Source organism: Mobula birostris, chromosome 13, assembly GCF_030028105.1.
Source record: "Mobula birostris isolate sMobBir1 chromosome 13, sMobBir1.hap1, whole genome shotgun sequence".
Lineage (NCBI taxonomy): Eukaryota > Metazoa > Chordata > Chondrichthyes > Myliobatiformes > Myliobatidae > Mobula > Mobula birostris.
Genome location: NC_092382.1, coordinates 17,879,771 through 17,906,746, shown reverse-complemented (window position 1 = coordinate 17,906,746; position 26,976 = coordinate 17,879,771). Strand labels below are relative to the sequence as shown.

Here is a 26,976-nt window from a genome sequence, read left to right as displayed (position 1 = left end):
AGTACAGCAGCCCTGAGAGTACCTCACACCTGATGACCAGGTTCTTGCCCGTTATCGACAGGGAGCGCCCTCCCCACAGTCCCAGTTTCTGTTTCACCTTGGCAGTCCGCTCCTGCCAGTTCTTGTTGCATGCCTCAGCCCCTCCGAACCAGATCCCCAACACCTTCACGTGGTCAGACCTGATGGTGAAGGGGACGCTGGATCGGTCGGGCCAGTTGCCAAAGAGCATGGCTTCGCTCTTCGTGCGGTTGACCCTGGCCCCCGACGCTAGCTCGAACTGTTAAGAACAGATTTTTTTTTTATTTCAAAATATACTTTATTCAAAAATAAATATATACAATAAACCATTCAATGACTTTTCATCCTTTACATACGTTTCCATTATACTCAGTAAAATACCCGTGTTTATAGCCACCCACGTGGCACTCCAGTAGTTCAGCTTAGCATCTCATTGTTGAGGGGTATACTCCCCACCCACCGACCCCTCCCACTCCCACGGGTGGAGAAACCTATACTGTGGTCCTTCCCCACCGGGCCCTTGCGGTGGCTGCACCGAGTTTCAGTGCGTCCCTCAGCACGTACTCCTGCAGCCGAGAGTGTGCCAGTCGGCAGCATTCTCCCACGGACATCCGATCTTAGCCAAAAGGCCGAGAAGCGATACCACAAATGTCCGGACCCTTTTGGATCTTGCTAGTATTCCCTCTATTAAGTTGGACCGACTGTCTACAGGACACCGATTTATCCTACCTCTCTTCAACTTTTGAAGTAGGTTTGGTGTAATTTCGCTCAGTCTTTGACATAAGTTGTATTTTTCTCCCTTGTCGCGAAATCTCTTTCGGAATACAGCTGATCATGTAAAATAGCGGATATTCCGCCAACCAAATGAGAGAGGCGGCCCTGGTTTGTATGCAAACTCCTCCTCTCAGCTGTTCTGCCCGCCCTCTAGCGTCTGATGTCATTGCAAGCGTGATGACGTTTACGGAAGGCGTTGCAGCGAGAGAAGCGAAGTTGCGGCCGGGTCGTTTGGCGAGCCTGGCGGGGCAGGTGATTGGGGAGGGGTCCTCCGGAAACGGGAGGAGGGTGGCTAGGAACATCGGGTGGAAGCGGTGTAAATGGGGTAAGTGAGGTCGTTTGATGGGGGACGATGGGTAGTTGAGTTGGTCGGGGAGAGGGACGGGATAGAGTCGGATGAAAGGGAGGGGGTAGGGTTGCAACTCGGACAATATTTAAGTGTGAGCTGGCATGTGGCAAATAACGGCATTGCAGTCAATGGATTATTTCCACAGAAAATAATCTAACCGTCCGGCTGGACTTCATTGGTAAAGAAAGCTTGTTGACCAGAACTGGTTCCATTAAGAAATCGGAGATAATCGGGAGAATGTGGGTATACTACTTTCCTGACATCCGAAGGCCTTTCTGCCGTATCCCACCAGCCAAATACCGGAAGTAATTATGAACATTCCGTATTTGCTTAAGTTTGTCCAGCTCCATCCAGCATTTAACAACATTCTCCAACCTATGGCTTGTATCACTTACTACGTCTCCAAGGAGGAAAAAAAAAGGTGGAAATCTGGGGAAAAGAGGCATAAAATGCTGAAAAGGATTTGGTGGTAATGCAGCATTCTGTAGAGAAAGAAGCAGTTAATGATTCAGATGTGATTCTTAATCATGGCAGTGATCTTTCATCAGTTCTAAGAGCCATTAACCTGACACATTTGCTCTATTTCTCTGCAAAATGCTGACTGAAGTGGCAAGTATTCCCAGCACTTATTTCAAAAGATTGCCATTCTGTCGTTATATTATTCTCCCAGTTCCTTTCGTCCATCCCTGGGGAGCAATTTTTTTTTTGCAGGACCAGCCACAGGTTAGCGTTTCAATAACCCTATGCAGTGAACCCTATTCGTTCAACACTATTGGTGTGATAGAAGAATACTAAGTTGTAGATTACAGAATGTTAAATAACCAGCACTGTAACATTCTGACTTCTTTGCCTTTCTCCCGCTGTGGTTTGGGAACTTTAAAGCTTGGCTGTTTGCAAGGCTGAAGTTTCTCAAATTTATTTTAATCATTTTCTTTTAAATGGTAGTGTAGCTGTGATTGAACAGGGAGATTGCTCTTCAGTGCCAGGGCACATCTCCTGGGCAGAATGTACTAGCCACAGGTCTTTATGATGCATGTTCTACGGGTCTGTGGTGGCCAGTGCTATCATGTTTGCTGTTGTGTTCTGAGGCAGCAGGCTGAGGGTAGCAGACACCGACAGAATCAACAACCCCAGCATCTGCAGATTATTTTGTGTGAACAGAATCAACAAACTCATTCGTAAGGCCAGTGATGTTGTGGGGATGGAACTGGACTCTCTGATGGTGGTGTCTGAAGAGAGGATGCTGTCCAAGTTGCATGCTATCTTGGACAATGTCTCCCATCCACTACATGATGTACTGGTTGGGCACAGGAGTACATTCAGCCAGAGACTCATTCCACCGAGATGCAGTACAGAGCGTCATTCCTGCCTGTGGCCATCAAACTTTACAACTCCTCCCCTGGAGGGTCAGACACCCTGAACCAATAGGCTGGTCCTGGACTTATTTCCTTGCATAATTTACATATTACTATTTAACTATTTATGGTTTTATTATTATTTATGGTGCAACTGTAATGAAAACCAATTTGCCCCAGGATCAATAAAGTATGACTATGATTTTGGGTTACAGAGTTACCCTGGGACCAGCCTGCTGTGAGTTGCCAAGAGTACTGCGATTGGGATGTAAAGAAACTACCTGACACCATGGAAGAAGATTGAACCTTTCTCATTGAGTAAGGAAATGATTTGTAATCTGCCCTTTGGCTAGTGCCGCATTGAGTATAGTGAAGTAATTTGGTGTTGTTTTAAAATTTTGGGCTGTTTTTGGAGCGTTCAAAGGCAGACAGGTAAAACTTTCTCCACCACATTGATGACATCATTGATGCTGTTTCCAGCTCCCCTGTGGAGCTCGTCAGACTTAGTCTGGAGTGAGCCCTGACGAAGGGTCTCGGTCTGAAACGTCGACTGTACCTCTCCCTAGAGATGCTGCCTGGCCGACTAATTGATACATCTTCACTCTTTCTGCTACAAGTAGGACTAGAGGAGGAGTACACAGGTTGGAAAACCTTGAAAACCTTTGATTCCCCAGTTCTCTGGTGGGAAGCCACCAAGGAGAACATCAAGAAGTTCTTCATACGCAAGGGTATCCAGAAAGCAAGCCAGGAGCAGAGGGAACTGGTCGAGGCAGGTTTGAGGTTGTCATTTAAAGTTAAATTGGACAGGAAAGGAATGGAAGGTTATGGGCTGAGTGCAGGTCGGTGGGACTAGGTGAGAGTAAGAGTTCAGCGTGGACTAGAAGGGCCAAGATGGCCTCTTTCCGTGCTGTAATTGTTATATGGTTATATGGAACTGCGTAAACTCCAGACAGAGTTGCAGTAACTCCTCCTTCTGCAGTCGAAGGGGGTGGATGTCGGGGAGGAACTGCGAGAGGTGAAGAGCCCGAAAGCCCAGCACCTTGCCGCCGAATCCTCCAAGATCATCTACCGATCAAGGGTCCAAACCGTGGAGCAGGACGAGACGTGCTCAGGCTTCTTCTTCCAGAAGGTGCACAAGGGGAGCTCTGTGATCCTCAACCTTAAGGAAGAGGACGGCTCAGTCGTGTCCTCGTAGAATGACATACTGAGGATCTGCAGGTCCTTCTATGCCGGTCTGTACGATGAAAAGGCCACAGAATCCACAGCCTCCCGCAACTTCCTGTCATCTATCACGCAGGTCTTAGGCGACGGCAAGCGGGAGAGTCTGGATCAGCCACTGACTCTGGTCGAGTTGACAGGCTCCATCCATTCCTTTGGGTCGGGTAAGACTCCCGGAGGCGACGGCTTACCGGCTGAGTTGTACTCGGCTCTGTGGAACTGGATGGGCCCAGACCTGCTGGAAGTGTACAACGCTATGCTTCTGGCCGGCAGTATGTCAGAGTCCATGAGGAAGGGCACGATCACCCTCATCTACAAGCAGAAGGGGGAAAGGGAGGACATCAGGAATTGGAGACCCATCTCTCCTGAATGTGGACTACAAGATCCTGTTGAAGGCCATTGCCAACAGGGTCGAGTCTGCTCTGGGACAGGTGGTCCACCCGGACCAAACCTGTGCTGTACTGGGCAGGAAGATCTCAGACAGCCTCACGCTGCTGAGGGACACCATCGCCGATGTGCAGGACGGGGGTGAACGCCTGCCTGGTCAGCTTGGACCAGGAGAAAGTCTTCGACAGGATATCGCACACGTACATGGCGGATGTGCTCTCCAAAATTGGTTTTGGGGAGGGAATCCGGAATCAGATCAGACTGCTCGACACAGACATCTGTAGTGCAGTCCAGGTCAATGGGTGGGAAACCTCTCTCCCCTGTCTTGTTTGCTGCATTGAACCCTTTGCCGAAGCCATCAGGAGGGATGAGGGCATAAGAGGGGTGATGCTGCCAGGCAGTGGAGGGACCCAAGTGAAAACCTCCCTGTACATGGACGACGTCACCCTCTTCTGCTCTGATCCGAGGTCAGTTTGCAGGTTGATTGGCATCTGCGAACAGTTTGAGCTAGTGTCGGAGGCCAGGGTCAACCGCACGAAGAGCGAAGCCATGCTCTTTGGCAACTGGCCGGACCGATCCAACGTCCCCTTCGCCATCAGGTCTGACCACGTGAAGGTGTTGGGGATCTGGTTTGGAGGGGCTGAGGCATGCAACAAGAACTGGCAGGAGCGGACTGCCAAGGTGAAACAGAGACTGGGACTGTGGGGAGGGCGCTCCCTGTCGATAACGGGCAAGAACCTGGTCATCAGGTGTGAGGTGCTCTCAGGGCTGCTGTACTTGACGCAGGTGTGGCCCGTCCCCAGCTCCTGCAGCTCGGAAATCACCCGAGCTGTCTTCAGATTCGTCTGGGGATCCAAGGTGGAGCGGGTGAGACGGACCGTCATGCACAAGTCCCTGGACAACGGGGGCAAGAACGTCCCCAATGTCGCCCTCACCCTGATGGCCAGCTTCGTATGTGGCTGCATCAGGTTGTGTGTAGAGCCCAGGTATGTGGGCACCAAGTACCACTATGTGCCCAGGTTCTACCTGTCACCCGGGCTAGGAAGGATGGGTCTGGCCCCACTCCCGCGCAACGCCCCCGTCAGCTGGTCGTTGCTGGCATACCTGTCCTTCATAGAAAAGTTCTTCCAGGAGAACGCCTTTGACCACAGGGTCATCAGGCAGTGGTCAGCACATAATGTCCTGCAGGCACTGCAGGAGAAGGACGAGATGGACACAGTGGGATGGACACAGTTCATCTGGCAAAATGCCTCATCGCCAGACCTCACCAACAGGCACCAAGACCTCGCCTGGCTGGCGATGAGAGGGGCCCTCCCAGTCAGATCCCTCCTGTATGCCTGGAACATCGTCTCCGCTCCCCACTGCTCACGGGAGGACTGCAATGAGGAGGAGTCTGTGACCCACCTCTACGCACACTGTCAGTTCGCAGAGAGGGTGTGGAGGATGACAGAAGGGACGGTGTCACGTTTCAACCCCAGCAGCTGCGTAACCGAGGACTCTCTGATCTACGGGCTGTTCCCGGGGACGCACACGGAGACCAACATCCGGTGCTGCTGTCAGATCATGAACTCGGTGAAGGACGCTCTTCGGTCGGCCCGAAAATTGATGATTTACCAGCACATGGAGATGTCTGTGGGAGAATGTGCTGCCGACTGGCACATTCTCAGCTGCAGGAGTACTTTATTGTTGCCAAACAATTGATACTAGAGCGTACAATCATCACAGCGATATTTGATTCTGCTCTTCGTGCTCCCTGGAGTACAAATGGATAGTAAATATTAAAAATTTAAATTATAAATCACGTGCTGAGGGATGCACTCAAACTTGGTGCAGCCACCGCAAAAGCCGGGTGGAGAAGGACCACAGTTTAAGGTTTGTCACCTGCGCGCAGGAGTGCGAGGAGTCGGGTGGCGAAGAGTATTCCTCTCCTCAGTGGTGTGGATAGATGAATCAACATCGTGCTACAGGAGTGGCTGGAAATGTGGAAAGGTATAGAACGTAATGGAACATCAGTAAAGGAATGAGAGTCAATGAATGATTTATTGTAAACATCTTTATTTTGAATAAGGACAGAGTAAACACATGATTTATTGCAAATAACTTTATTTATTCTATAAGGACTTAGGGTCAACAAATGTTTTTTTGCAAATAATTTTATTTTGTAATATTTCTGAATAAAGTATATTTTTCAAAAAAATCAGTTCTTATCAGTTTAAAATCTGATGCGTCCCTTATCTGGGACCATATATTACATTGATTTTTGGAACAGGAAGATGGAATAGGGGCTTCCTTCGTCCACTCCGTGCATCGACCCAGTATTGCAGTACCCCTCGGAATGCTGCACCTCCCCTCGGGGAGATTAAACAACAAATAAAGAGTAGAATGCAGTTATCCGTACGCATTAACCTTCTCAGGCTTTTTCCCTATTCCTTCGTTGTACTTTTACAGGTAGTGTTAATGGTAAGACTCCTGGCAGTGTGGAGCATCAGAGGGTTCTTGAGGTCCGAGTCCATAGGATGCTCAAAGCAGCCGTGCAGGTTGACTCCGTGGTTAAGAAGGTGTACGGTATATTGGCCTTCATCAATCGTGGCATTGAGTTTAGGAGCCGAGAGGTAATGTTGCAGCTATATAGACACTGGTCAGACCCCACTTGGAGTACTGGCTCAGATCTGGTCACTTCACTACAGGAAGGATATGGAAACCATGGGGAGGGTGCAGAGGAGATTTACAAGGATATTGCCTGGATTGGGGAGCATGCCTTATGAGAATAGGTTGAGTGAACTTGGCCTTTTCTCCTTGGAGCAACAGAGGATGAGAGGTGGCCTGATAGAGGTGTATAAGATTATGAGATGCTTTGATTGTGGGGGTGTGAGCTGGGTCTGTGCGGAGGAAGCTTGACTCTGTCTGGCCCCGGGTTTGTGTGCCAGGTCTGTAAAGAGGGAGCTTCAGCCCGTGTTGATTGCTTCTGTTCCCTTCTGTTTGCGACCTTGGTGGACGTGGGTCCGATATTATACAGTATATGAGCTTCCAATCTCCTTTATTGTTTTTGACTGTGAGAGCAAGAAAGCACGCAGGAAGGTGGGGATCAGGATAGTGCGAGTATCTGGCGTGAGAGGATGCGGTGGTCAGCCGGGATGGGGAGTGAACAGATCCTGGGGACCAGACACTATCAGACTGACATCCCTCAGCCTGGAGCTGAGACGCTGCCGTACCAGTGTGAGGAGCTCACACCATTATTGCAGTTCACCGGGTGCGGTGGGCAGCAGTAACCCCAGAGTACTGTTTCTCCTCTAGTGAGACTCGAGTCCGACACCAAGACAGGAAATTACAGTGGTTTATTGATTTCATCATGACAAATGTAAATTAAACAATGTGTGAGCTGCTCGTGTGCAGGGATAAATAAGCTGCTCCCGACTCACTCAGAATCACACACAATTAACTGACCGGTGACAATGAGTGACAGATTGAATAATCAGTCCCGTTTCTCACCGTCACTCTGCATCGGGGAACCGATGATTATAAAATCACACTTCAGGGCCGTGTCCGATGTCGCTGCAGATCCAGGGTCACTGCCGAGGTATTTGTCAATTTAACATCATTATATCAGCCAGACCTGCCGAATGCACCGTCCTCAGCAAAGGGAGCAAAAGGATTCTCTCCCGGGATAATCCCGCCCCGGGACACCAGTGTCCCAGACTGAGCCCCGGCCCCCGGGCTCTTCCTGTCTAATTCCCCGGGGTCTCGTGGGGGAGTCTCAAACCCGCACATCCACTGGAAGCTGTGCCACTGGACAGGAGGCGGAAATACATCACTGTGGGAACGCTCCGAACGACAGACAGCTTCAGGCTGGAGCCAGTTCCGTTAGAACGGTTGGGAATTAAACCTGGCGTGCAGCCATTAAAGGGGAGGGCAGGGAATTGGCCAAAATGTCCCCCATCAAAAAAGGTAGTAGGGATAGTTTGGATAATTATAGACCAGTGAGCCTTACGTCTGTGGTGGGAAAGCTGTTGGAAAAGATTCTTAGAGATAGGATCTATAGGCATTTAGAGAATCATGGTCTGATCAGGGACAGTCAGCATGGCTTTGTGAAGGGCAGATCGTGTCTAACAAGCCTGATAGAGTTATTTGAGGAGGTGACCAGGCATATAGATGAGGGTAGTGGATGTGATCTATATGGATTTTAGTAAGACATTTGACAAGGATCCACACGGTAGACTTATTCAGAAAGTTAGAAGGCATGGGATCCAGGGAAGTTTGGCCAGGTGGATTCAGAATTGGCTTGCCTGCAGAAGGCAGAGGGTGGTGGTAGAGGGAGGACATTCAGATTGGAGGATTGTGACTAGTGGTGTCCCACAAGGATCTGTTCTGGGACCTCTACTTTTTGTGATTTTTATTAACGACCTGGATGTGGGGGTAGAAGGGTGGGTTGGCAAGTTTGCAGACGACACAAAGGTTGGTGGTGTTGTAGATAGTGTAGAGGATTGTCAAAGATTGCAGAGAGACATTGATAGGATGCAGAAGTGGGCTGAGAAGTGGCAGATGGAGTTCAACCCGGAGAAGTGTGAGATGGTACAGTTTGGAAGGACAAACTCCAAAGCAGAGTACAAAGTAAATGGCAGGATACTTGGTAGTGTGGAGGAGCAGAGGGATCTCGGGGTGCATGTCCACAGATCCCTGAAAGTTGCCTCACAGGTGGATAGGGTAGTTAAGAAAGCTTATGGGGTGTTAGCTTTCATAAGTCGAGGGATAGAGTTTAAGAATCGCTATGTAATGATGCAGCTCTATAAAACTCTGGTTAGGCCACACTTGGAGTACTGTGTCCAGTTCTGGTCACCTCACGAAAGGAAGGATGTGGAAGCATTGGAAAGGGTACAGAGGAGATTTACCAGGATGCTGCCTGGTTTAGAAAGTATGCATTATGATCAGAGATTAAGGGAGCTAGGGCTTTACTCTTTGGAGAGAAGGAGGATGAGAGGAGACATGATAGAGGTGTAGAGGATAATAGGAATAGATAGAGTGGATAGACAGCGCCTCTTCCCCAGGGCACCACTGCTCAATACAAGAGGACATGGCTTTAAAGTAAGGGGTGGGAAGTTCAAGGGGAATATTAGAGGAAGGTATTTTACTCAGAGAGTGGTTGGTACATGGAATGCACTGCCTGAGTCAGTGGTGGAGGCAGATACACTAGTGAAGTTTAAGAGACTACTAGACAGGTATATGGAGGAATCTAAGATGGGGGGCTTACATGGGAGGCAGGGTTTGAGGGTCGGCACAACATTGTGGGCCGAAGGGCCTGTACTGTGCTGTACTATTCTATGTTCTATGTCTATGTTCTACGTAAGTATTTTTTACTTAATCTGAGATTTTTATTCTGCCATATATAAGAGGAACTTTTGGAATCAACAGTATTAAAAAAGGATTTAGGAAAAAAAATTGAACTTCAATAAGTCCTTATGCTTCTTATTAATCAATTTGTAACCGGAAAAGTTACTCAACTGAGGAAGCAGAGCTAAAACTGCCGGAATGGATTTCTCAGGGTTAGAGATATATAATAATTAATCATCTGCATATAGTGATAGTTTGTGTATCTCATTCCTGCGGGTAATGCCAAATATATTAGGAGAGTCACGAATAGCAATAGCTAAAGGTTCCAGGGCGATATCAAATAATAATGGACAAAGAGGGCAACCCTGCCGAGTACCAGGAAATAACTGAAAAAAGGGAGATCTTTGATTATTGGTAAATGCCGAAGGGGGTAAGGTATATCAGTTTAATCCAAGATATAAATATCGGACTAAAATTGAATTTCTCAAGCGAATTAAACAAATATGTCCATTCGACTCTGTCAAAAGCTTTCTCAGTGTCCAGTGAAATGACACATTCTGGAGTTCTGGATGAAGAAGTATAAACAATATTCATTGATCTCCTAATATTAAAGAAGGAATAATGATTTTTAATAAATCCAGTCTGGTCAACAGAAATAATTGGAGGCAATACTTTCTCCAGTCTAGTTGCCAGTAATTTTGAAAATATCTTGGAATCCACATTTAGCAAGGATATAGGCCTATAAAGTTTCAAAGAAAGAAAAATAAAAAGTAAAAAAGAATAAATAAAATACAGAATCAGTAAAGAAAGAAAACTTATCCGAAAATATGAAAAATACCTACCCTACAAACCCAGGGCAAAAGCCCTCAGATTATAAAAATCCAAAGCTGTAAGCTTTTGGAGAGATGTTTTGAAAACACTATCAAAAGTTTTGGATCTGGATCTACTGAAAAAACAAGCATGTAAGAACAAAGAGAATAAACAACAGTCCGTTAATTAGTCCGGAGCAGAGGAACGCTGATTGTCAAGAAAACTGAGCTTCATCCGGAGATTTAAACAGACGACGAGAGTTATCGGCAAGAACTATTTTCAAACGTGCTGGAAACAGCAACGCTGGTTAAGGCCTTTTTGATAAAATTCTGACATCTGTGGTTTAAAAGCTATCCATTCCCTCAGAACTTCAGGACTGAAATCTTCAACGAGGCAAAATTTGAAACTTTGAACTTTGATCATATCTTTCCGCTACGCAGCTCGTACCACACGATCCTTAATGTGAGCATAATGGAACAGAATAATAATGGGTCTCAGTTTAAATTCTCTGGAAGGTTTGGGGCGCAATGTATGGTGCACGCGATCGAGCAATGGAGGGGCCTCCAAAACCTCTGAACCAAACACATCCATTAAAAATTGAGAAAAGTATTTGGTAGGATCGGCCGTCTCGATATCTTTGGGAAGCCCGATTATCCGCAAGTTCTGTCATCGGGATCGATCTTCGAGATCAATAATCTTGGATTTATAACGTTCCAACATGGGATGTTGAAGCCAGATTTTTTTCCAGGGCTTCAATCTTTTGTCCTCTGCCAACGGGCAGCATCCAGTTCTGAAATTCTAGTTTGCTGTTGATCAATTTCACATCTAAACGATCTAATGTCATCTTGAATCATCTTCAAAACTTCTTCAAACACAGCAAATCTTTGATTAAGTTTTTCCTCTAGAAGATTCGACATTATTTCAAAAGTTATTGGTATTTGCTTAGATGCTTTAGGATCGCCATCTTTTTTTCCCCGTTGCTGTTGGAGTCTTTCCCATTTTTAACTTCTCGTCCTCTGGTTCACATTTCCAGCGAGTTAAAATCAAAGTTCAAAGATATATTTGTGTTATAAACCTATTAGTGTAGGTATAAACAGATTAAATAAGGGTGGTTACGGGTAAAAGAAGTAAAGGGAATGGAGCGAAGCCAAAATGTACCTCACACCATGAGCGCCTCCTGGAGAGTCCATTTCAAAAAAGGTTGTTAGCTTAATCTATAAACGGTTATCGAGTTCACGAATGATACCTGATGATAAAATTAAATGCTCTTCAAGAGTCATTTTCAGATAATCAAAGGAGTAAAACTTTTCATTTGGTTAACAACTCATCTATTTGTGCCTGTCGTTCCTTGATACGGTTCAAGGTAGCGCATCGGGCCCATGTGTCAAAGGATAAACCAGCGCATATTTTCTCCAGTATTAATCCTACTTGTGACAGATGTAATATTGAGCTGGACGCTTTAACTCATACGTATTGGTCTTGTATAAAGCCAGATAACTTTTGCAGAGATGTTTTTAAAACACTATCAAAAGTCTTGGATCTGGATCTACAACCTAATTTGCTTACGAAATATTCTTGTTTCCGCTCGATGTATGATAGCCGTTTCGACCTTACCGGCTGGGAGAGCCACTTTATTGGAGTGGAAGGATTCTAATCCACCTACAGTCATTTACTGGCTCTCCTCCATTATGTCCTGTTTAAGTTTAGAGAAAATAAGAAGTCGGACATTTGATACATCCTTTAAATTTGAGCAAATATGGTGACCTTTTATCCAATATTTTCATTTAATTTGATTTATTACTCTTACGATCTTTTTTTAATCGAAGTTTTAGATTTGATCAGAAAGTCTTTCTCTCTCTCTCTTTTTGGGTTGTATCCTCAAAATGAGATGCCCAGTCCCCCTTTTTTTGTTTTGTTATAGTGTAGTGGTTTTTTTCCCTTTTCATTTAAAACCCAATGTTTTTTCCTTTCTCTTCATAAACTGGTTAAGAGGAGAATTGTTATTTTCATTTTCTTTTATTATATATTATACTAGTTTAATATCTATGACTTTGACAATGTCTATCTTAATCTTGGTTTATATTGTTACTGATATATATACTTGAACTAATTCTCCTCTTTACTGTATTTATACTTTTAAATCAATAAAAAGGTTAATAAAGAAATTACTGATCACATTATTGTTCAGTGTCACACACTCAGTGACTGTAAACACAATCTCCCACAGTCTTGTACTTACCAGAGTTTCTGTATTTTACACTCCGGGTTCCTCAGAGCCGCAGACACCAGTTTCACTCCTGAATCTCCCAGTTTATTACCACTCAGGTCTAGCTCCGTCAGTGATGGGTTTGTACTGAGAGTGGAGATGAGATCCTCGGCACCAGAATCTGTGAGACCGACACTGTCCAGCCTGGAGATGAGAGAGAGTAAGGGTGAAGGACACAGAGAGACAGGAGACAGTACAAATCCCCAGTGTTTATCAGCAACACAATTACTGATCACATTAATGTTCAGTGTCAGACACCCAGTGACTGTAAACACAATCTCCCACAGTCTGGTACTTACCACAGTTTCTGTATTTTACACTCCGGGTTCCTCAGAGCCGCAGACACCAGTTTCACTCCTGAATCTCCCAGTTTATTCCTCCCAAGTCTGAACACAAACAAACAAGTTGATCAACAAAGTGATTCAAACTGTGGGTCTGAGGGAATTTCTCTCACTCGAATATTTCAGGAAACATTAAACCCTTCGGTAAATCACTGATCGGAGTTCCCATCATTATCAATGTCCCTCACTGCCCAGCTCCAGGGTATTCACCGAATGTCGGTAATTTAGTCTGTCGATGTGACCCTGTGAACTCCACATATTCTGCCTCATTTCCCGATGAGAGAAATGTTTCTGATGTGAGAGACTCCAGAGGGGTAGGGTTAACCATATAACGATATATAACAATTACAGCACGGAAACAGGCCATCTCGGCCCTTCTAGTCCATGCCAAATGCTTACTCTCACCTAGTCCCACTGACCCGCACTCAGCCCGTAACGCTCCATTCCTTTCCTGTCCATATAGCTATCCAATTTTACTTTAAATGACAACATCGAACCTGCCTCAACCACTTCTGCTGGAAGCTCGTTCCACACAGCTACCACTCTCTGAGTAAAGAAGTTCCCCCTCATGTTACCCCTAAACTTTTGCCCTTTAACTCTCAACTCATGTCCTCTAGTTTGAATCTCCCCCAATTTCAATGGAAAAAGCCTATCCGCGTCAACTCTATGTATCCCCCTCATAATTTTAAATACCTCTATCAAGTCTCTCCTCAACCTTCTACGCTTCAAAGAATAAAGACCCAACTTGTTCAACCTTTCTCTGTAACTTAGGTGATGAAACCCCGGTAACATTCTAGTAAATCTTCTCTGTACTCTCTCAATTTTATTGACATCTTTCCTATAATTCAGTGACCAGAACTGTACACAATACTCCAAATTTGGCCTTACCAATGCCTTGTACAATTTCAACATTACATCCCAACTCCTATACTCAATTCTCTGATTAATAAAGGCCAGCAAACCAAAAGCTTTCTTCACCACCCTATCCACATGAGATTCCACCTTCAGGGAACTATGCACCATTATTCCCAGATCCCTCTGTTCTACAGCATTCTTCAATGCCCGACCATTTACCATGTATAGGACATGGTAAATTTTGATTAGTCCTACCAAAATGTTGTACCTCACATTTATCAGCACTAAACTCCATCTGCCATCTTTCAGCCCACTCTTCTAACTGGCCTAAATCTCTCTGCAAGCTTTGAAAACCTACTTCATTATCCACAACTCCACCTATCTTAGTATCATCTGCATACTTACTAATCCAATTTACCACCCCATCATCCAGATCATTAATGTATATGCCAAACAACACTGGACCCAGTACAGATCCCTGAGACACACCGCTAGTCACCGGCCTCCAATCTGACAAACATTTATCCACCACTACTCTCTGGCGTCTCCCATCCAGCCACTGCTGAATCCATTTTACTACTTCAATACTGATACCTAACGATTGAACCTTCCTAACTAACCTTCCGTATGGAACCTTGTCAAAGGCCTTACTGAAGCCCATATAGACAACATCCACCGCTTTACCTTTGTCAACTTTCCTAGCAACCTCTTCAAAAAATTCAATAAGATTTGTCAAACATTACTTTCCATGCACAAATCCATGTTGACTGTTCCTAATCAGACCCTGTCTATCCAGATAATTATATATACCATATATAGCAATACTCCAATCCTCCGGCACCATCCCCGTTTCTAATGACATTTGAAATATTTCTGTCAGAGCCCCTGCTATTTCTACACTAACTTCCCTTAAGGTCCTAGGGAATATCCTGTCAGGACCTGGAGACTTATCCACTTTTATATTCCTTAAAAGCTCCAGTACTTGCTCTTCTTTAATTATCATAGTTTCCATAACTACCCTCTTTGTTTCCCTTACCATACACAATTCAATATCCTCTCCTTAGTGAATACTGAAGAAAAGAAATTGGTCAAAATCTGCCCCATCTCTTTTGGCTCCATACATAGCTGCCCACTCTGATTCTCTAAGGGACCAATTTTATCCCTTACTGTCCTTTTGCTATTAATATAACGGTAGAAACCCTTTGCATTTACTTTGGATTTATTTTCACCTTACTTGCCAAAACAACCTCGTATCTTCTTCTAGCTTTTCTAATTTCTTTCTCAAGATTCTTTTTACCTTCTTTATATTTCTCGAGCACCTCATTTACTCCATGCTGCCTATATTTATTGTAGATATCTTTCTTTTTCCAAACCAAGTTTCCAATATCCCTTGAAAACCATGGTTCTCTCAAACTTTTAACCTTTCCTTTCAACCTGACAGGAACATAAAGATTCTGTACCCTCAAAATTTCACCTTAAAATGACCTCCATTTCTCTATTACATCCTTCCCATAAAACAAATTGTCCCAATCCACTCCTTCTAAATCCTTTCGCATCTCCTTAAAGTTAGCCTTTCTCCTATCAAAAATCTCAACCCTCGGTCCAGACCTATCCTTCTCCATAATTATATTGAAACTAATGGCATTGTGATCACTGGACCCGAATTGCTCCCAAACACATACCTTCGTCACCTGCCCTATCTCATCCCCTAACAGGAAATCCAGCACTGCTCCTTCTCTAGCTGGTACCTCTATGTGTTGCTGCAAAAAACTATCCTGCACACATTTTACTAACTCCAAACCATCTAGCCCTTTTACAGTCTGGGCTTCCCCGTCTACGTGTGGAAAATTAAAATCTCCCACAGTCTCAACCGTGTGCTTACTACAAATATCTGCTATCTCCTTACAAATTAGCTCCTTCAATTCTTGCTCCCCATTTGGTGGTCTAGAATACACCCCTATAAGTGTTACTACACCGTTCCGATTCGTCAGTTCCACCCAAATAGCCTCCCTAGACGAGCCCTCTAATCTATCCTGCCAGAGCACTGCTGTAATATTTTCTCTGACAAGCAAAGCAACACCTCCCCCTCTTGTCCCTCTGATTCTAGCACACCTGAAGCAATGAAATCCAGGAATATTTAGTTGCCAAACAAACCCCTCCTGCAACCATGTTTCACTAATAGCTACAACATGATACTTCCAGGTATCAATCCATGCTCTAGGCTCATCCACCTTTCTTACAATGCTCCTAGCATTAAAATAAATGCATTTAAGTAATTTTCCACCTCTATCTCTCTGTTTATCACTAATGGTGCAAACAACTTTACTATCTCCTTTTTCTTCCTTCTCCCCTACATCTGTTCCTACACTTTGGTTCCCCTCGCCACTTGTATCTCGTTTAAGTCCACTGGAGCCTCTCTAGCAAACCTACCTGCAAGAATTGAAGGATGGAAGTAAGTCCCCCAGTGAGGAAGATTTGTGAATGGGAAAGTGTCGATGGGAGATAGTGGTGGGACTCCAGCCAAGCAAAAGGATAGGAAGATAGAACCTGCAGGAGGTAGGCGGATGAGGAAGCGAGATCCCGCGGGAGGAAGGCAGATGGGGAAGAGAGATCCCAGAGGATGAAGGGGGATGGGGAAGAGAGATCCCAGAGGATGAAGGGGGATGGGGAAGAGAGATCCAGCAGGATGAAGGCGGATGGGGAAGAGAGATCCCAGAGGATGAAGGGGGATGGGGAAGAGAGATCCCACAGGATGAAGGGGGATGGGGAAGAGAGATCCCACAGGATGAAGGCGGATGAGGAAGCGAGATCTCGCGGGAGGAAGGCAGATGGGGAAGATAGAACCTGCAGGAGGTAGGCGGATGGGGAAGAGAGATCCTGCGGGAGGAAGGCAGATGGGGAAGAGAGATCCAGCAGGAGGAAGGCGGATCGGGAAGCGAGATCCTGCGGGAGGAAGGCAGATGGGGAAGAGAGATCCAGCAGGAGGAAGGCGGATGGGGAAGAGAGATCCCAGAGGATGAAGGGGGATGGGGAAGAGAGATCCCACATGAGGAAGGGGGAGGAGAAGAGAGATCCCACAGGATGAAGGGGGATGGGGAAGCGAGATCCCACAGGAGGAAGGGGGATGGGGAAGACATCCAACAGGAGGAAGGGATTGGGGAAAAGATCCCACAGGAGGAAGGGGGATAGGGATGAGTTGTCTCACAGGAGGACTCGGGGGGAAACGATAATCATACAAGATGAGGGGTTACAGAAAAAGATTGTACGGGAGGGGTGAGACTGAAAAGAGGCCCAGAAGAGATGCGCTCACGGTATCTGGTAGTGAGAAAAGTCACACACGGGGAAGGGCAGGGAGGACAATCTCACAATGGTATTTATCTCCTTCTCACTGGGAAGCGGGTGTGAATCTCTGACCCACCTGCTGCAGTCAGTGTCGGTAACAGTGAACCATAGAAACATAGAAAATAGGTGCAGGAGTAGGCCATTCGGCCCTTCGAGCCTGCACCACCATTTATTATGATCATGGCTGATCATCCAACTCAGAACACCGCCCCAGCCTTCCCTCCATACCCCCTGACCCCCGTAGCCACAAGGGCCATATCTAACTCCCTCTTAAATATAGCCAATGAACTGGCCTCAACTGTTTCCTGTGGCAGAGAATTCCACAGATTCACCACTCTCTGTGTGAAGAAGTTTTTCCTAATCTCGGTCCTAAAAGGCTTCCCCTCTATCCTCAAACTGTGACCCCTCGTTCTGGACTTCCCCAACATCGGGAACAATCTTCCTGCATCTAGCCTGTCCAATCCCTTTAGGATCTTATATGTTTCAATCAGATCCCCCCTCAATCTTCTAAATTCCAACGAGTACAAGCCCAGTTCATCCATTCTTTCTTCATATGAAAGTCCTGCCATCCCAGGAATCAATCTGGTGAACCTTCTTTGTACTCCCTCTATGGCAAGGATGTCTTTCCTCAGATTAGGGGACCAAAACTGCACACAATACTCCAGGTGCGGTCTCACCAAGGCCTTGTACAACTGAGAAGGAACATTGTCAATGGACGTGTCACAGTCAGTGAGAAACACGGCCATTCCTGTGATTTACTACCATTAAACCAATGGCCGTTGTTCACTGATCTGATGAAGTCTCCAACATCCCTTCACAAGGAACCACAGAACCCTCCTGTCCTTGGGGAATTACTGACCGATCCCCTGGTCACTTGTCACAATTCTTCACAATCTGATTCACTACAGTTTTACCCAAATCCCTTTACAGGATATCCCCGGGATGTGGATTCAGGAACTGTGCTACTGCAGTTACAAACTCTTGGATGGTGAGGTGTGGGAAATGTGTACACCGCGCTCCGGGCAGAATCCTCTCTCTCCAAAAGCTCCATCAGGAACTGGGAAGGCTGCAGATTGTAGTTGATCAAATCTCCACCTGTAAACACAATCTTCTTCTCGAACACTCCTCTGTAGGCCATCTGACCAACCCTGAGTAACACATCAGGGGACTGTCAATCTCACGACCATGGTTTTTCAGGATGTTGTAAATATAGTAGGAATATAGTTGGGTGATGGTCTTGGGAATTCGCTCTGGGTCCCTGACTCTTTGTGTGAAGAAGGGACTTAATGCCAGAGCGAGGATCCAGCAGTAGGAGGGGTTGCTGCCGCTACCGTCTGATCTTCAAAATACCTGATGAAATATTCCTTCCGTTCCTCACCAACAAATCCCAGGATTTCAGCCCAGACACCGATCTCCGCCTTTTCCAATCGATGTAACGCAGTGGGACGTGTGGTCACCAGCACTGAACATCCTGGGAGCAGCTTGTGCTGGATTAAACTGTACACAATGTCAGACACCTTGCACTTGAATTCAGGATCTGGGCACTGGTGCTTGGGTTCTGTATCTCTCCGACTGTCAGCAAAATCGATTCTGTGCTTGAATTCATCCAATCCATCGAATATAAACAGCAATCCCTCTGGGTTCTTCCAGACCTCTCTCAGGGCATTCCCAAAATACGGATATTGATGCAGAATCAGTTCTTTCAAGTTTATTCTGCAACTAATGGAGTTTAAATCCCAGAATTTGAAACTGAAGACAAACTGGAATTGTTGGTATATTTTCTCCGTGACCCAGTCATAAACAATCTTTTGTACCATTGTTGTTTTCCCGATCCCTGGGACTCCGGCCACTGCTGCTGAACATCCCGAAGTTGATTGTGTGAAGAATCTTTTCATTTTGTCCCAAAAACTATGTGAGTAACTATTCTCAAACAGATGAGCAATCCCGATTTTCTCCAGCTGTCCGCGGAGATGTTCCTCTCTCCACTCCTCGTGGTCTCTGCCTCTTGCCAGCAGCTCATGTTCCACCAGTCTCCGATCTCGAACAGTAGAAATGACCGTGAGCTCAGCGTATCGATCAACCAGCTGGAAAACCTTCACCTTCTCCCTCATCAGGATCGTGTTCACTCTCAGTGTTTCAGTTTGTGCCCGCAGAGTCTCCTTGTGTTTCTGCTGAACATCTTAGGATGGACAGAAATAGGTGGTCAATGCCTGATCTGATGAACACTGAACACTCACGTATTTACCCCAATAATAAGAAATTGTTAAGGACACTGTTTGGGTGAAATTGGGAGATCAGAGATAAGAGCGTCTGAAGATGAACGATGGCTCCGAAACATTTCTGATCTGATTCAGGTTCGCTGTTAAAGCCTCCCCTCTCCCCTCTGTTCGTAGTTTGCAGATTCCCCGGTGTTCCAGCGAGCACCAAGTGCACACGTGATTCTGGAGAGGAGAGTGTTGTGTGGAGCGGCTGGTTTCACCGCTTTCACTGCTCAGCTTCTGCTGAACTGGGCAACACCGCAGAGGGTAACAGTGGGGGTCGGGGGGCAATTTACTTGCTCTACTGACTTTTACTTTCTCATAATGGAGCGGATACTCTCGACACTTCTTTAGGTTGAAACTGTCAGTACTGAGCCACAGAAAAGGAACATTATTTCCATTTCCTTTTCCAAGCTCAGCCAGTCACGATGTAACACACCCCGCAGTAGTCTACAGTCTCTTCTTCTCCGAGGAACTGTTACATTAACTCAGGCTATACACCCTCACCACACCTCTACAGTCTCCTCTGCTCTGAGGAGCTAGTACGTGAACTCAGGCAATAAGCCCCACCACACCTCTACGGTATCCTATGCTCCGAGGAGCTGGGACATGAACTCAGGCAACTCCCGGATGTTGTGCAGAACAGCAGAAATCTGAAGAAGATGTCAGCAGTAATACGGGACTCTATAGTCAGCAGGAGAGGTAAGCGATTCTGTGGACTCAAAAAGGAGACACCGATGCTACTTTGCCTCTCAGGAGCCAGGGTCCGAAACGTTACTGGACACGTCCATAATATCCTGAAAAGGAAAGGTCACGAGTCGTGATAAATATTGGTACCAATGATATAGGAAGAGAACAGGGAAGAGGTCTGGAAAACAAAACACAGGGAGTTAGGAAGGAAGCTGAGAAGCAGGAACTCAAAGGTAGTAATCTCGGGATCACTGCCTGTGCCACCCGACAGTGGGGATAGGAATAGAATGAGGTGGCAGATAAGTGTGTGGCCGAAGAATACAGCAAGGGGCAGGGATTCCAGCAGGGTCCGATATTCTTGCAGGCGAATTTACTGGAGCTGTTGGGAGTGTTTTAAACTAATATGACAGGGCAATGGAAACCAGTATGATAGAGCTGAAGATGAGCCAGCAGGTTTAAATGTGGACACAGCCAAGTGTTAAATTGTACCACAGAGGCAAAATTCGATTTTGGTTGGTACGACGTTGTGGCCATTACTGAGTTGTGGCTGAAAGAAGATCTTGTTTGGGAGTTTAACATCAAAAGATATACTTTGTTTCGAAAGGACAGGCAGGAAGACATTGGCTATGTTTTCGAGATGGAATTACACCTTCAGAAAAAGGGGACATAAAGTCAGAGGACGTTGACTCTTTGTGGGTGGAGATAAGAAATTACAGGGGGTAACAAAGCACATTATGGGAATCATATACAGGCCTCCAAATAGTCGCCAAGATGTGGGTTTGAGTTGCAAAGGGAAAAGGCATGTAATAAGGGTAATGACACATTTGTCCTGGCGAACTTCAATATGCAAGGGGAATGGGAAAATCAAGCATACTTAAGGTGTCGGGTCGCAGGAGAGGGGATTTATTGCGATTGTGCTTGAGCCTACTTGGGGAAAGGCTCGCTTAGATTGGGTGTTGTGTAATAACCCAGATCTTGTTTAGTGGCTCGCCGAGCTGGCTTGTTCGCTTGCAGATGTTTCATTACCCAGCTAGGCAACATCACCAGTGCAACTTCGGATGAAATGCTGGTGATCTATACTGTTCGCCTTTTGTGTGTCCTGTGATTAGTCCATGAGTGAGTGAGTGTCAATATGGAAGCAAAAGTGAGTGGGAAGTTGGATGATTGGAAACCTTTTAAAATCTAACAAAAGGCAACTAAAAAAGCTATAAGAAGGGAAAAGATGAAATATGAGGTGAGACTAGACAATAATATCAAGCAGGATAACAAATGTTTTTGTTCAGTTACATAAAAAGAAAAAATGGAGTTGAGAGTTGATATTGGTCCACTGGAAAATGATATTGGTGAGCTAGTAATGGAAGACAAAGAAATAGCAGGTGAACTTTAGAAACATAGAAACATTGAAAACCTATAGCACAATACAGGCCCTTCAGCCCACAATGCTGTGCTGAACATGTACTTACATTAGAAATTACCTAAGGTTACCCATAGCCCTCTAGTTTTCTAAGCTCCATGTATCCAGAAGTCTCTTAAAACACCCCTTCATATCCGTCTCCACTACAGTTCCATGCACTCACCACTCTGCGTAAAAAAACATCTCCTCTGTACTTACAAGCACCTTAAATCTGTGTGCCCTCTCGTGCTAGCCATTTCAGCTCTGGGAAAAAGCCTCTGACTACCCACACGATCAATGCCTCTCATCATCTTATACACCCATATCAGGTCACCTCTCATCCTCCACCGCTCCAAAGAGAAAAGGCTGAGTTCACTTAACCTATTCTCATTAGGCATGCTCCCCAATCCTTGTAAATCTCCTCTGCACCCTTTCTGTAGTTTCCACATCCTTCCTGTAGTGAAGTGACCAGAGCTGAGCTCAAGTGGGGTCTGACCAGGGTCCTGTATAGTTAATGCATACTTTGCATATCTCTTCACTGTGGCCCGTGAGTGACGGGAAGCAGCAGTGACTGCCATCACTATTAATGAGAACAAGATTTCTGGATGGTGTGTTGCCATGGTCGGGGAAATCTCGCATCCAGTCTGAAACATGTTTAAGGGTAGTGTGAGCAGAGGTCAAGGTTCACGTCGGCACCAATGACAGGGCAGGAAGGGTGAAGAGGTGCTGCAAAGTGAGTTCATGGATGTAGGTGATAGGTTAAAGTGCACAACATCCAGGGTTGTGTCTTCAGGATTGCCACCCATACCACATGCTAGTGAGGCCTGAAATAGGATATAATACAGTCTAACGTGTGGCTGATGAGATGGTGCATTGTGGAGTGCTGCAGATGTTTGGATGATTCCAAGGAAGATGGGACCTGGACAGACATGATCGTTTTGCATCCGAACTGGAGGGGGACTGATACCCTTGCGGGAAGGGTTGTTAACACTGCATCGGGATGGGGTGAGGTGTCAAACTTGAGCTGCAAGGGGATGAAGAACCAGAGTGGATAGTGGAGTGGTTGTGTGGGAAAGATGCTGTTAATCCAACATAAAAAGTCAGGAGTCTAAAGAAAGAACATGGTGAAACAAATGTTCCCAAATGTGTATTATTTCATTGCAAGGAGTATTGTAGGAAAGGCTGATGAGCTTAGAGCATGGATCAGCGTATTGAATTACAGTATTGCAAGCATTAATGTGATTTGATTGGAGGAGGTGCAGGACTGGCAGGTCAGTCTTCCAGGGTTCTGTTGCGTTAGACACAATTTGATAGAGTGGCAGGGATTAAAGAAGGACAAGTGACATCACTAGTTAGGGAAAATGTCCCTGCATTGCTCATACAGGACAAACTGGAAAGCTCATCCACTGAGGCCTTATGGGTGAAACTGAACAATAAGGAAGGGATGGGATTATATTACAGAGTGCCCAATAGTCAATAGGATTTGGGGGATCAAATTGTTTGAGAAATCACAGGCAACTTAGAAGGTTATGATGCTAGATAGTTGTAACTTTCCACTTATTGACCGGGACACCCATACTTTAAAGGGCTGTTTGGGATATCGTTGGTAAAATGTGTTCAAGGAAGTTCCCTTGATCAATATATTGAGGTCATAACTATAGACTGAAATACTATTAGGGTACACGACGGGGCAGGTAACAGAGGTCTGTGCAGGTAAATACTTTGGATCTAGTGATCATAATACCATTAGTTTAAGGATCATTATGGAAATGGGTAGGTCTGGTTCTAAATTGGAGAAAAGGCCAATTTTAATGGTATCAGAAAGGATCTGGTGAACGTGGATTGGAACAGGTTGTTTTCGAGCAAATCTGTGCTTGGTAAGTGTGAGGCCTTCAAAACTGCTATTTTAAGAGTACAGAGATGGAATGCATAAATGACGACCAGTACAGAGTTTGAATGTTGCTGACAGAATAAAAGGCAGGGCTAACATGTTTAGGGAACCTTGGGTTTTGACAGATATTGAGACCCTGGTGAAGGAGTGCATAGCAAGTATAGGCAGGAAAGAACAAATGAGGTACTGATAAGTATAAATAATTCAAGAGTTACTAAAGGAGGGAATCAAGAGGGCTGAAGTACGGCACGAGTTTGCTCCAGCAGATAATGAAAAGGAGAGCACCAACTCCTTCATCAAATATATTCAAAATAAAAGTATACCAAAACGCAAAATTGGTCTTCTTGAAGTTCAGAGAGGGCATTAATGCATGAAGCTGACGTAGGTGGGGGAGATTTAAAATGGATTTTTTGCATTTATGTTTACTCAGGAGACATACAGCGTCTTTACAGTGAGGCGAAACAGCAATGCGATCATGGACCCTATACAGATGACGGAGGAGGAGGTGTTTCTGTCTTGATATAGAATATAGAATAGTACAGCACAGTACAGGCCCTTCGGCCCACAATGTTGTGCCGACCCTCAAACCCTGCCTCCCATATAAGCCCCCACCTTAGATTCCTCCATATACCTGGCTAGTAGTCTCTTAAACTTCACTAGTGTATCTGCCTCCACCACTGACTCAGGCAGTGCATTCCACGCACCAGGAAGCAACAAATCTCTCTTTATATTAATCTCTGTCTAATCTTGCTGCTAACATTGTGTTTGTCACAGAGTCCAGAGTCTGGGAACAGCTAGATGGCAGGAAGCAGATGGTGATGATGGGAGGCTGGTTATTGGAGTCCAGGCCCGCGCCTCGTGGAGTTCCCCAGGGTTACACCCATTGCTACTTGTCATCTATGTCAATAATCTGGTTGAGAATGTACAGGGTATGGGGAGTGAGTTTGCAGCAAGTAATGTCAAACAATTACTTCTTTTTGCAAGATTGTAATATAAACACCCCTCTTTCCCTCTCCACACTCAGAACAGACCAAAAGCTACTTCATAAGATGCAAGTTCTTCAAATGAGCAAACACTGAGGGAATGTGAGTGAGATTAAAGAGCTGGGATACTGACAGTACATTACCAGACCTGGAGTGATTGTAACTGGGTCTGACAGAGGCATAACTGGTATTTCTGGGCACATTCAGTCTCACCATAACTATTCCCTACCTTACTCTGTACAGATATGTAATGTCTAAAGGACCAGTGTTTGAGTAAATGAGACTCACCAAACTTGCTCCGGACTGAATCAATGGAAACCCTGAGTCAGAAGGGTTCTCTCCAGTTGGTGCTCTCAGTCCTCGGGCTGGGTCACTTGCTGCTGTTCCCTCATCTTCAGTCGTGGTTCTCTTCCAGTTGTGAGCTTTTCTTCCAATAAATCTCTCACCGCAGGTCTAACTTTAACATGAAAGATAATGAAGCACGTTAACAATACAAAGGAGAACAAAATATTTCTGCTCACTGAAATCTAAACATTGAAGACAAATATAATGATCTCTGTGAACAAATCTATAATTGTCCCTGACACGTCACAGAACCTGATAAGGGATAGGAAGGAGTCATCGTTCAGTCATGGTCAGATATAAGATGCAGGAACAGAATTAGGTGATTCGATCCATGGAGTCTGCTCCATCACTCAACCACGGCTGAGATTTATTCCAACACCATATTCTCGCCTTCCTCCTGTAACCCTGAAGCTACTTACCAATCATGAATATGATTCTTCTCACCTCAGTCCAATGCCATTTTTGAAATTGTGACTCTTGGTTCTTGAGACTCCAACAGAGAAACATCCTCTTCCTAAATATACCCAAATGACAGCCTCAGCCACCCTCTGTGGCAACAAATTCCACAGATCAGCCATCTTTTGGCTGAAGAGATTGTTCTCATCTCAGTTTTAAAGGGAAGCGTCTTTATTCTGAGACTGTGCTGTCAGATCACTGACTCTCCGTCTAATGGAAACATCCTCTCCATGTCCACTGTATCCAGGCTTCTCAGCATTCAGTAGGTTTACTTAACCACCTCCCCTTTCACCACCCCGTCTGAACTCCAGTGAGCACAGCCCCATAACCATCAAATGCTCCTCACACGTAAAGCTGATCATTCCTGAGATTATTCATGTGAACCTTGTTGGCAACAACTGCACTGAACACATTCCCAAGTACAACAGACAATCAGAAAATTTAAACCATTCCAGAGTGAATTTAATAAAAAGCAACTGGAATCACCAGAGTCGCTCAACAGGAAAGGAACTGCTGTGGGGAGATCAACAAATTTAACGATTCAGGTTCACAATCTTCTGTCAGAATGGACTCAAAATTTTCCATTTTTAGTGCAGATCTCCAGCAACTTGAGTCTCTGTTTGATTTCCACTGTCTGACAGACAGGTGACAGCGTGGAGGAATTTCCAAACACAGTTCGAACACTGAACCCCCCCAGATCTATTTCTGCTGGTGCAAACACAGAACAGCCCATTTAATCACAGCCTCTCCTTGTGAGGGATGAATACAAACTCATTCTCTCCTCAGATTAACAGCATTGCTTCCAGAGGAACTCCAGAAACAAACATTTGATCCCAGACCAGAAATACTGGCTCAACACCTCACAAACCCGGGCAGCTTGATCCCCGGGTCCATTTTACTTGGATCTAAACAGGAGTGCAGTGCTGCCGGAGCTCACCGGGGCACCACTCCGGCACCTCGGTAAAAAAACGTCAAAATGAACAAGCGGGGAATTTAACAGCGGCCGCATATTAAATAGGGGGAATTTTACAGAAGTGGGGGTTGGGGATAGGTGGTGGTGATTGGTGGGGAAAATACCACTAACAACATTAGGATAGGATATTTGATCGTTTTTGGTGAAATCCTGGATCTGTGACTGTTTTTTATTGAGGTATTTGTGAAGTTCGTCCTCGCTCGACCGTTGTTTTCCCAGCATGCCCTGCTGTAGCCTCCCGCCATTTCACAGATCCTCAGTCTCTCTCCAGCCGAGGGACGACTGTACACAAGTGTGAGCGTTTTTCCGCTCTTTCCAACGGGTACCATTGGATTCCAGGTAGCAGCTGTATTAAGCAAGGAATGAACATCGAAACCCAGGTTAAAAGTCCAAAATAATGAAAGAAAAATTCACTGCTCGCTTATCTTCGGCCTGATTTTGATGAAGAATTCAAGGTAATCATCCAAAATCTTCTACATCTGGATAAAGTGAATTTAGTTTTTTTCACAAGGCAAATGGGGAAAAAAAATTTCTAGGCTATAAGCTAGTTTTACATCATTTCAACTGTCATTAATAGCGCATCAACCCCTTGGCCGAGCTCCACCAACTATAGTTGATTGGAAAGAGGCTGTTTGTCTCTTTGTGTTGATAGGAAAAAGAGTAACTTAGGGAGGCAATGAACGAGACGAAACGCATTTCCAAACCTCCCAAATGGTTGCCCTCCTCCCCTATTAACATTTATCACTTCCAAATACGATATTTTTTATTCGTATAGATACGACAATAATTTATGTAAAGATTCAAGCTTCTTTAACTTTTTATACATTTAAAGACTAAACAGAATCTGTATAGGTCTAACCATGTAGTACTCGACGTGTGAGGATATTGTGAGTATCGACACTCACAGATACACTTCCTGTCCAAACATTTCTGTGAGAAAAACGGTA

The 26,976-nt window shown here is 45.3% G+C and overlaps 1 protein-coding gene and 1 non-coding gene across 2 annotated transcripts; one reads left to right on the top strand and one right to left on the bottom strand.

The window, feature by feature from the left end:
* Positions 1–6,221: 6,221 nt before the first annotated feature.
* Positions 6,222–20,525, bottom strand: LOC140208467 (NACHT, LRR and PYD domains-containing protein 3-like). The gene is made up of 3 exons (XM_072277146.1): positions 18,136–20,525; positions 12,802–12,888; positions 6,222–12,646 (listed from the first exon to the last, which is right to left on the bottom strand). Exon 1 carries the CDS (start codon positions 19,149–19,151, stop codon positions 18,324–18,326), a length of 828 nt encoding a protein of 275 aa, XP_072133247.1. The 5' UTR covers positions 19,152–20,525; the 3' UTR covers positions 6,222–12,646; positions 12,802–12,888; positions 18,136–18,323.
* On the top strand, positions 6,268–6,450 carry LOC140208756 (U2 spliceosomal RNA). Its single transcript, XR_011888911.1, has one exon. It is a non-coding gene; the product is annotated as a U2 spliceosomal RNA (small nuclear RNA).
* Positions 20,526–26,976: the final 6,451 nt, after the last annotated feature.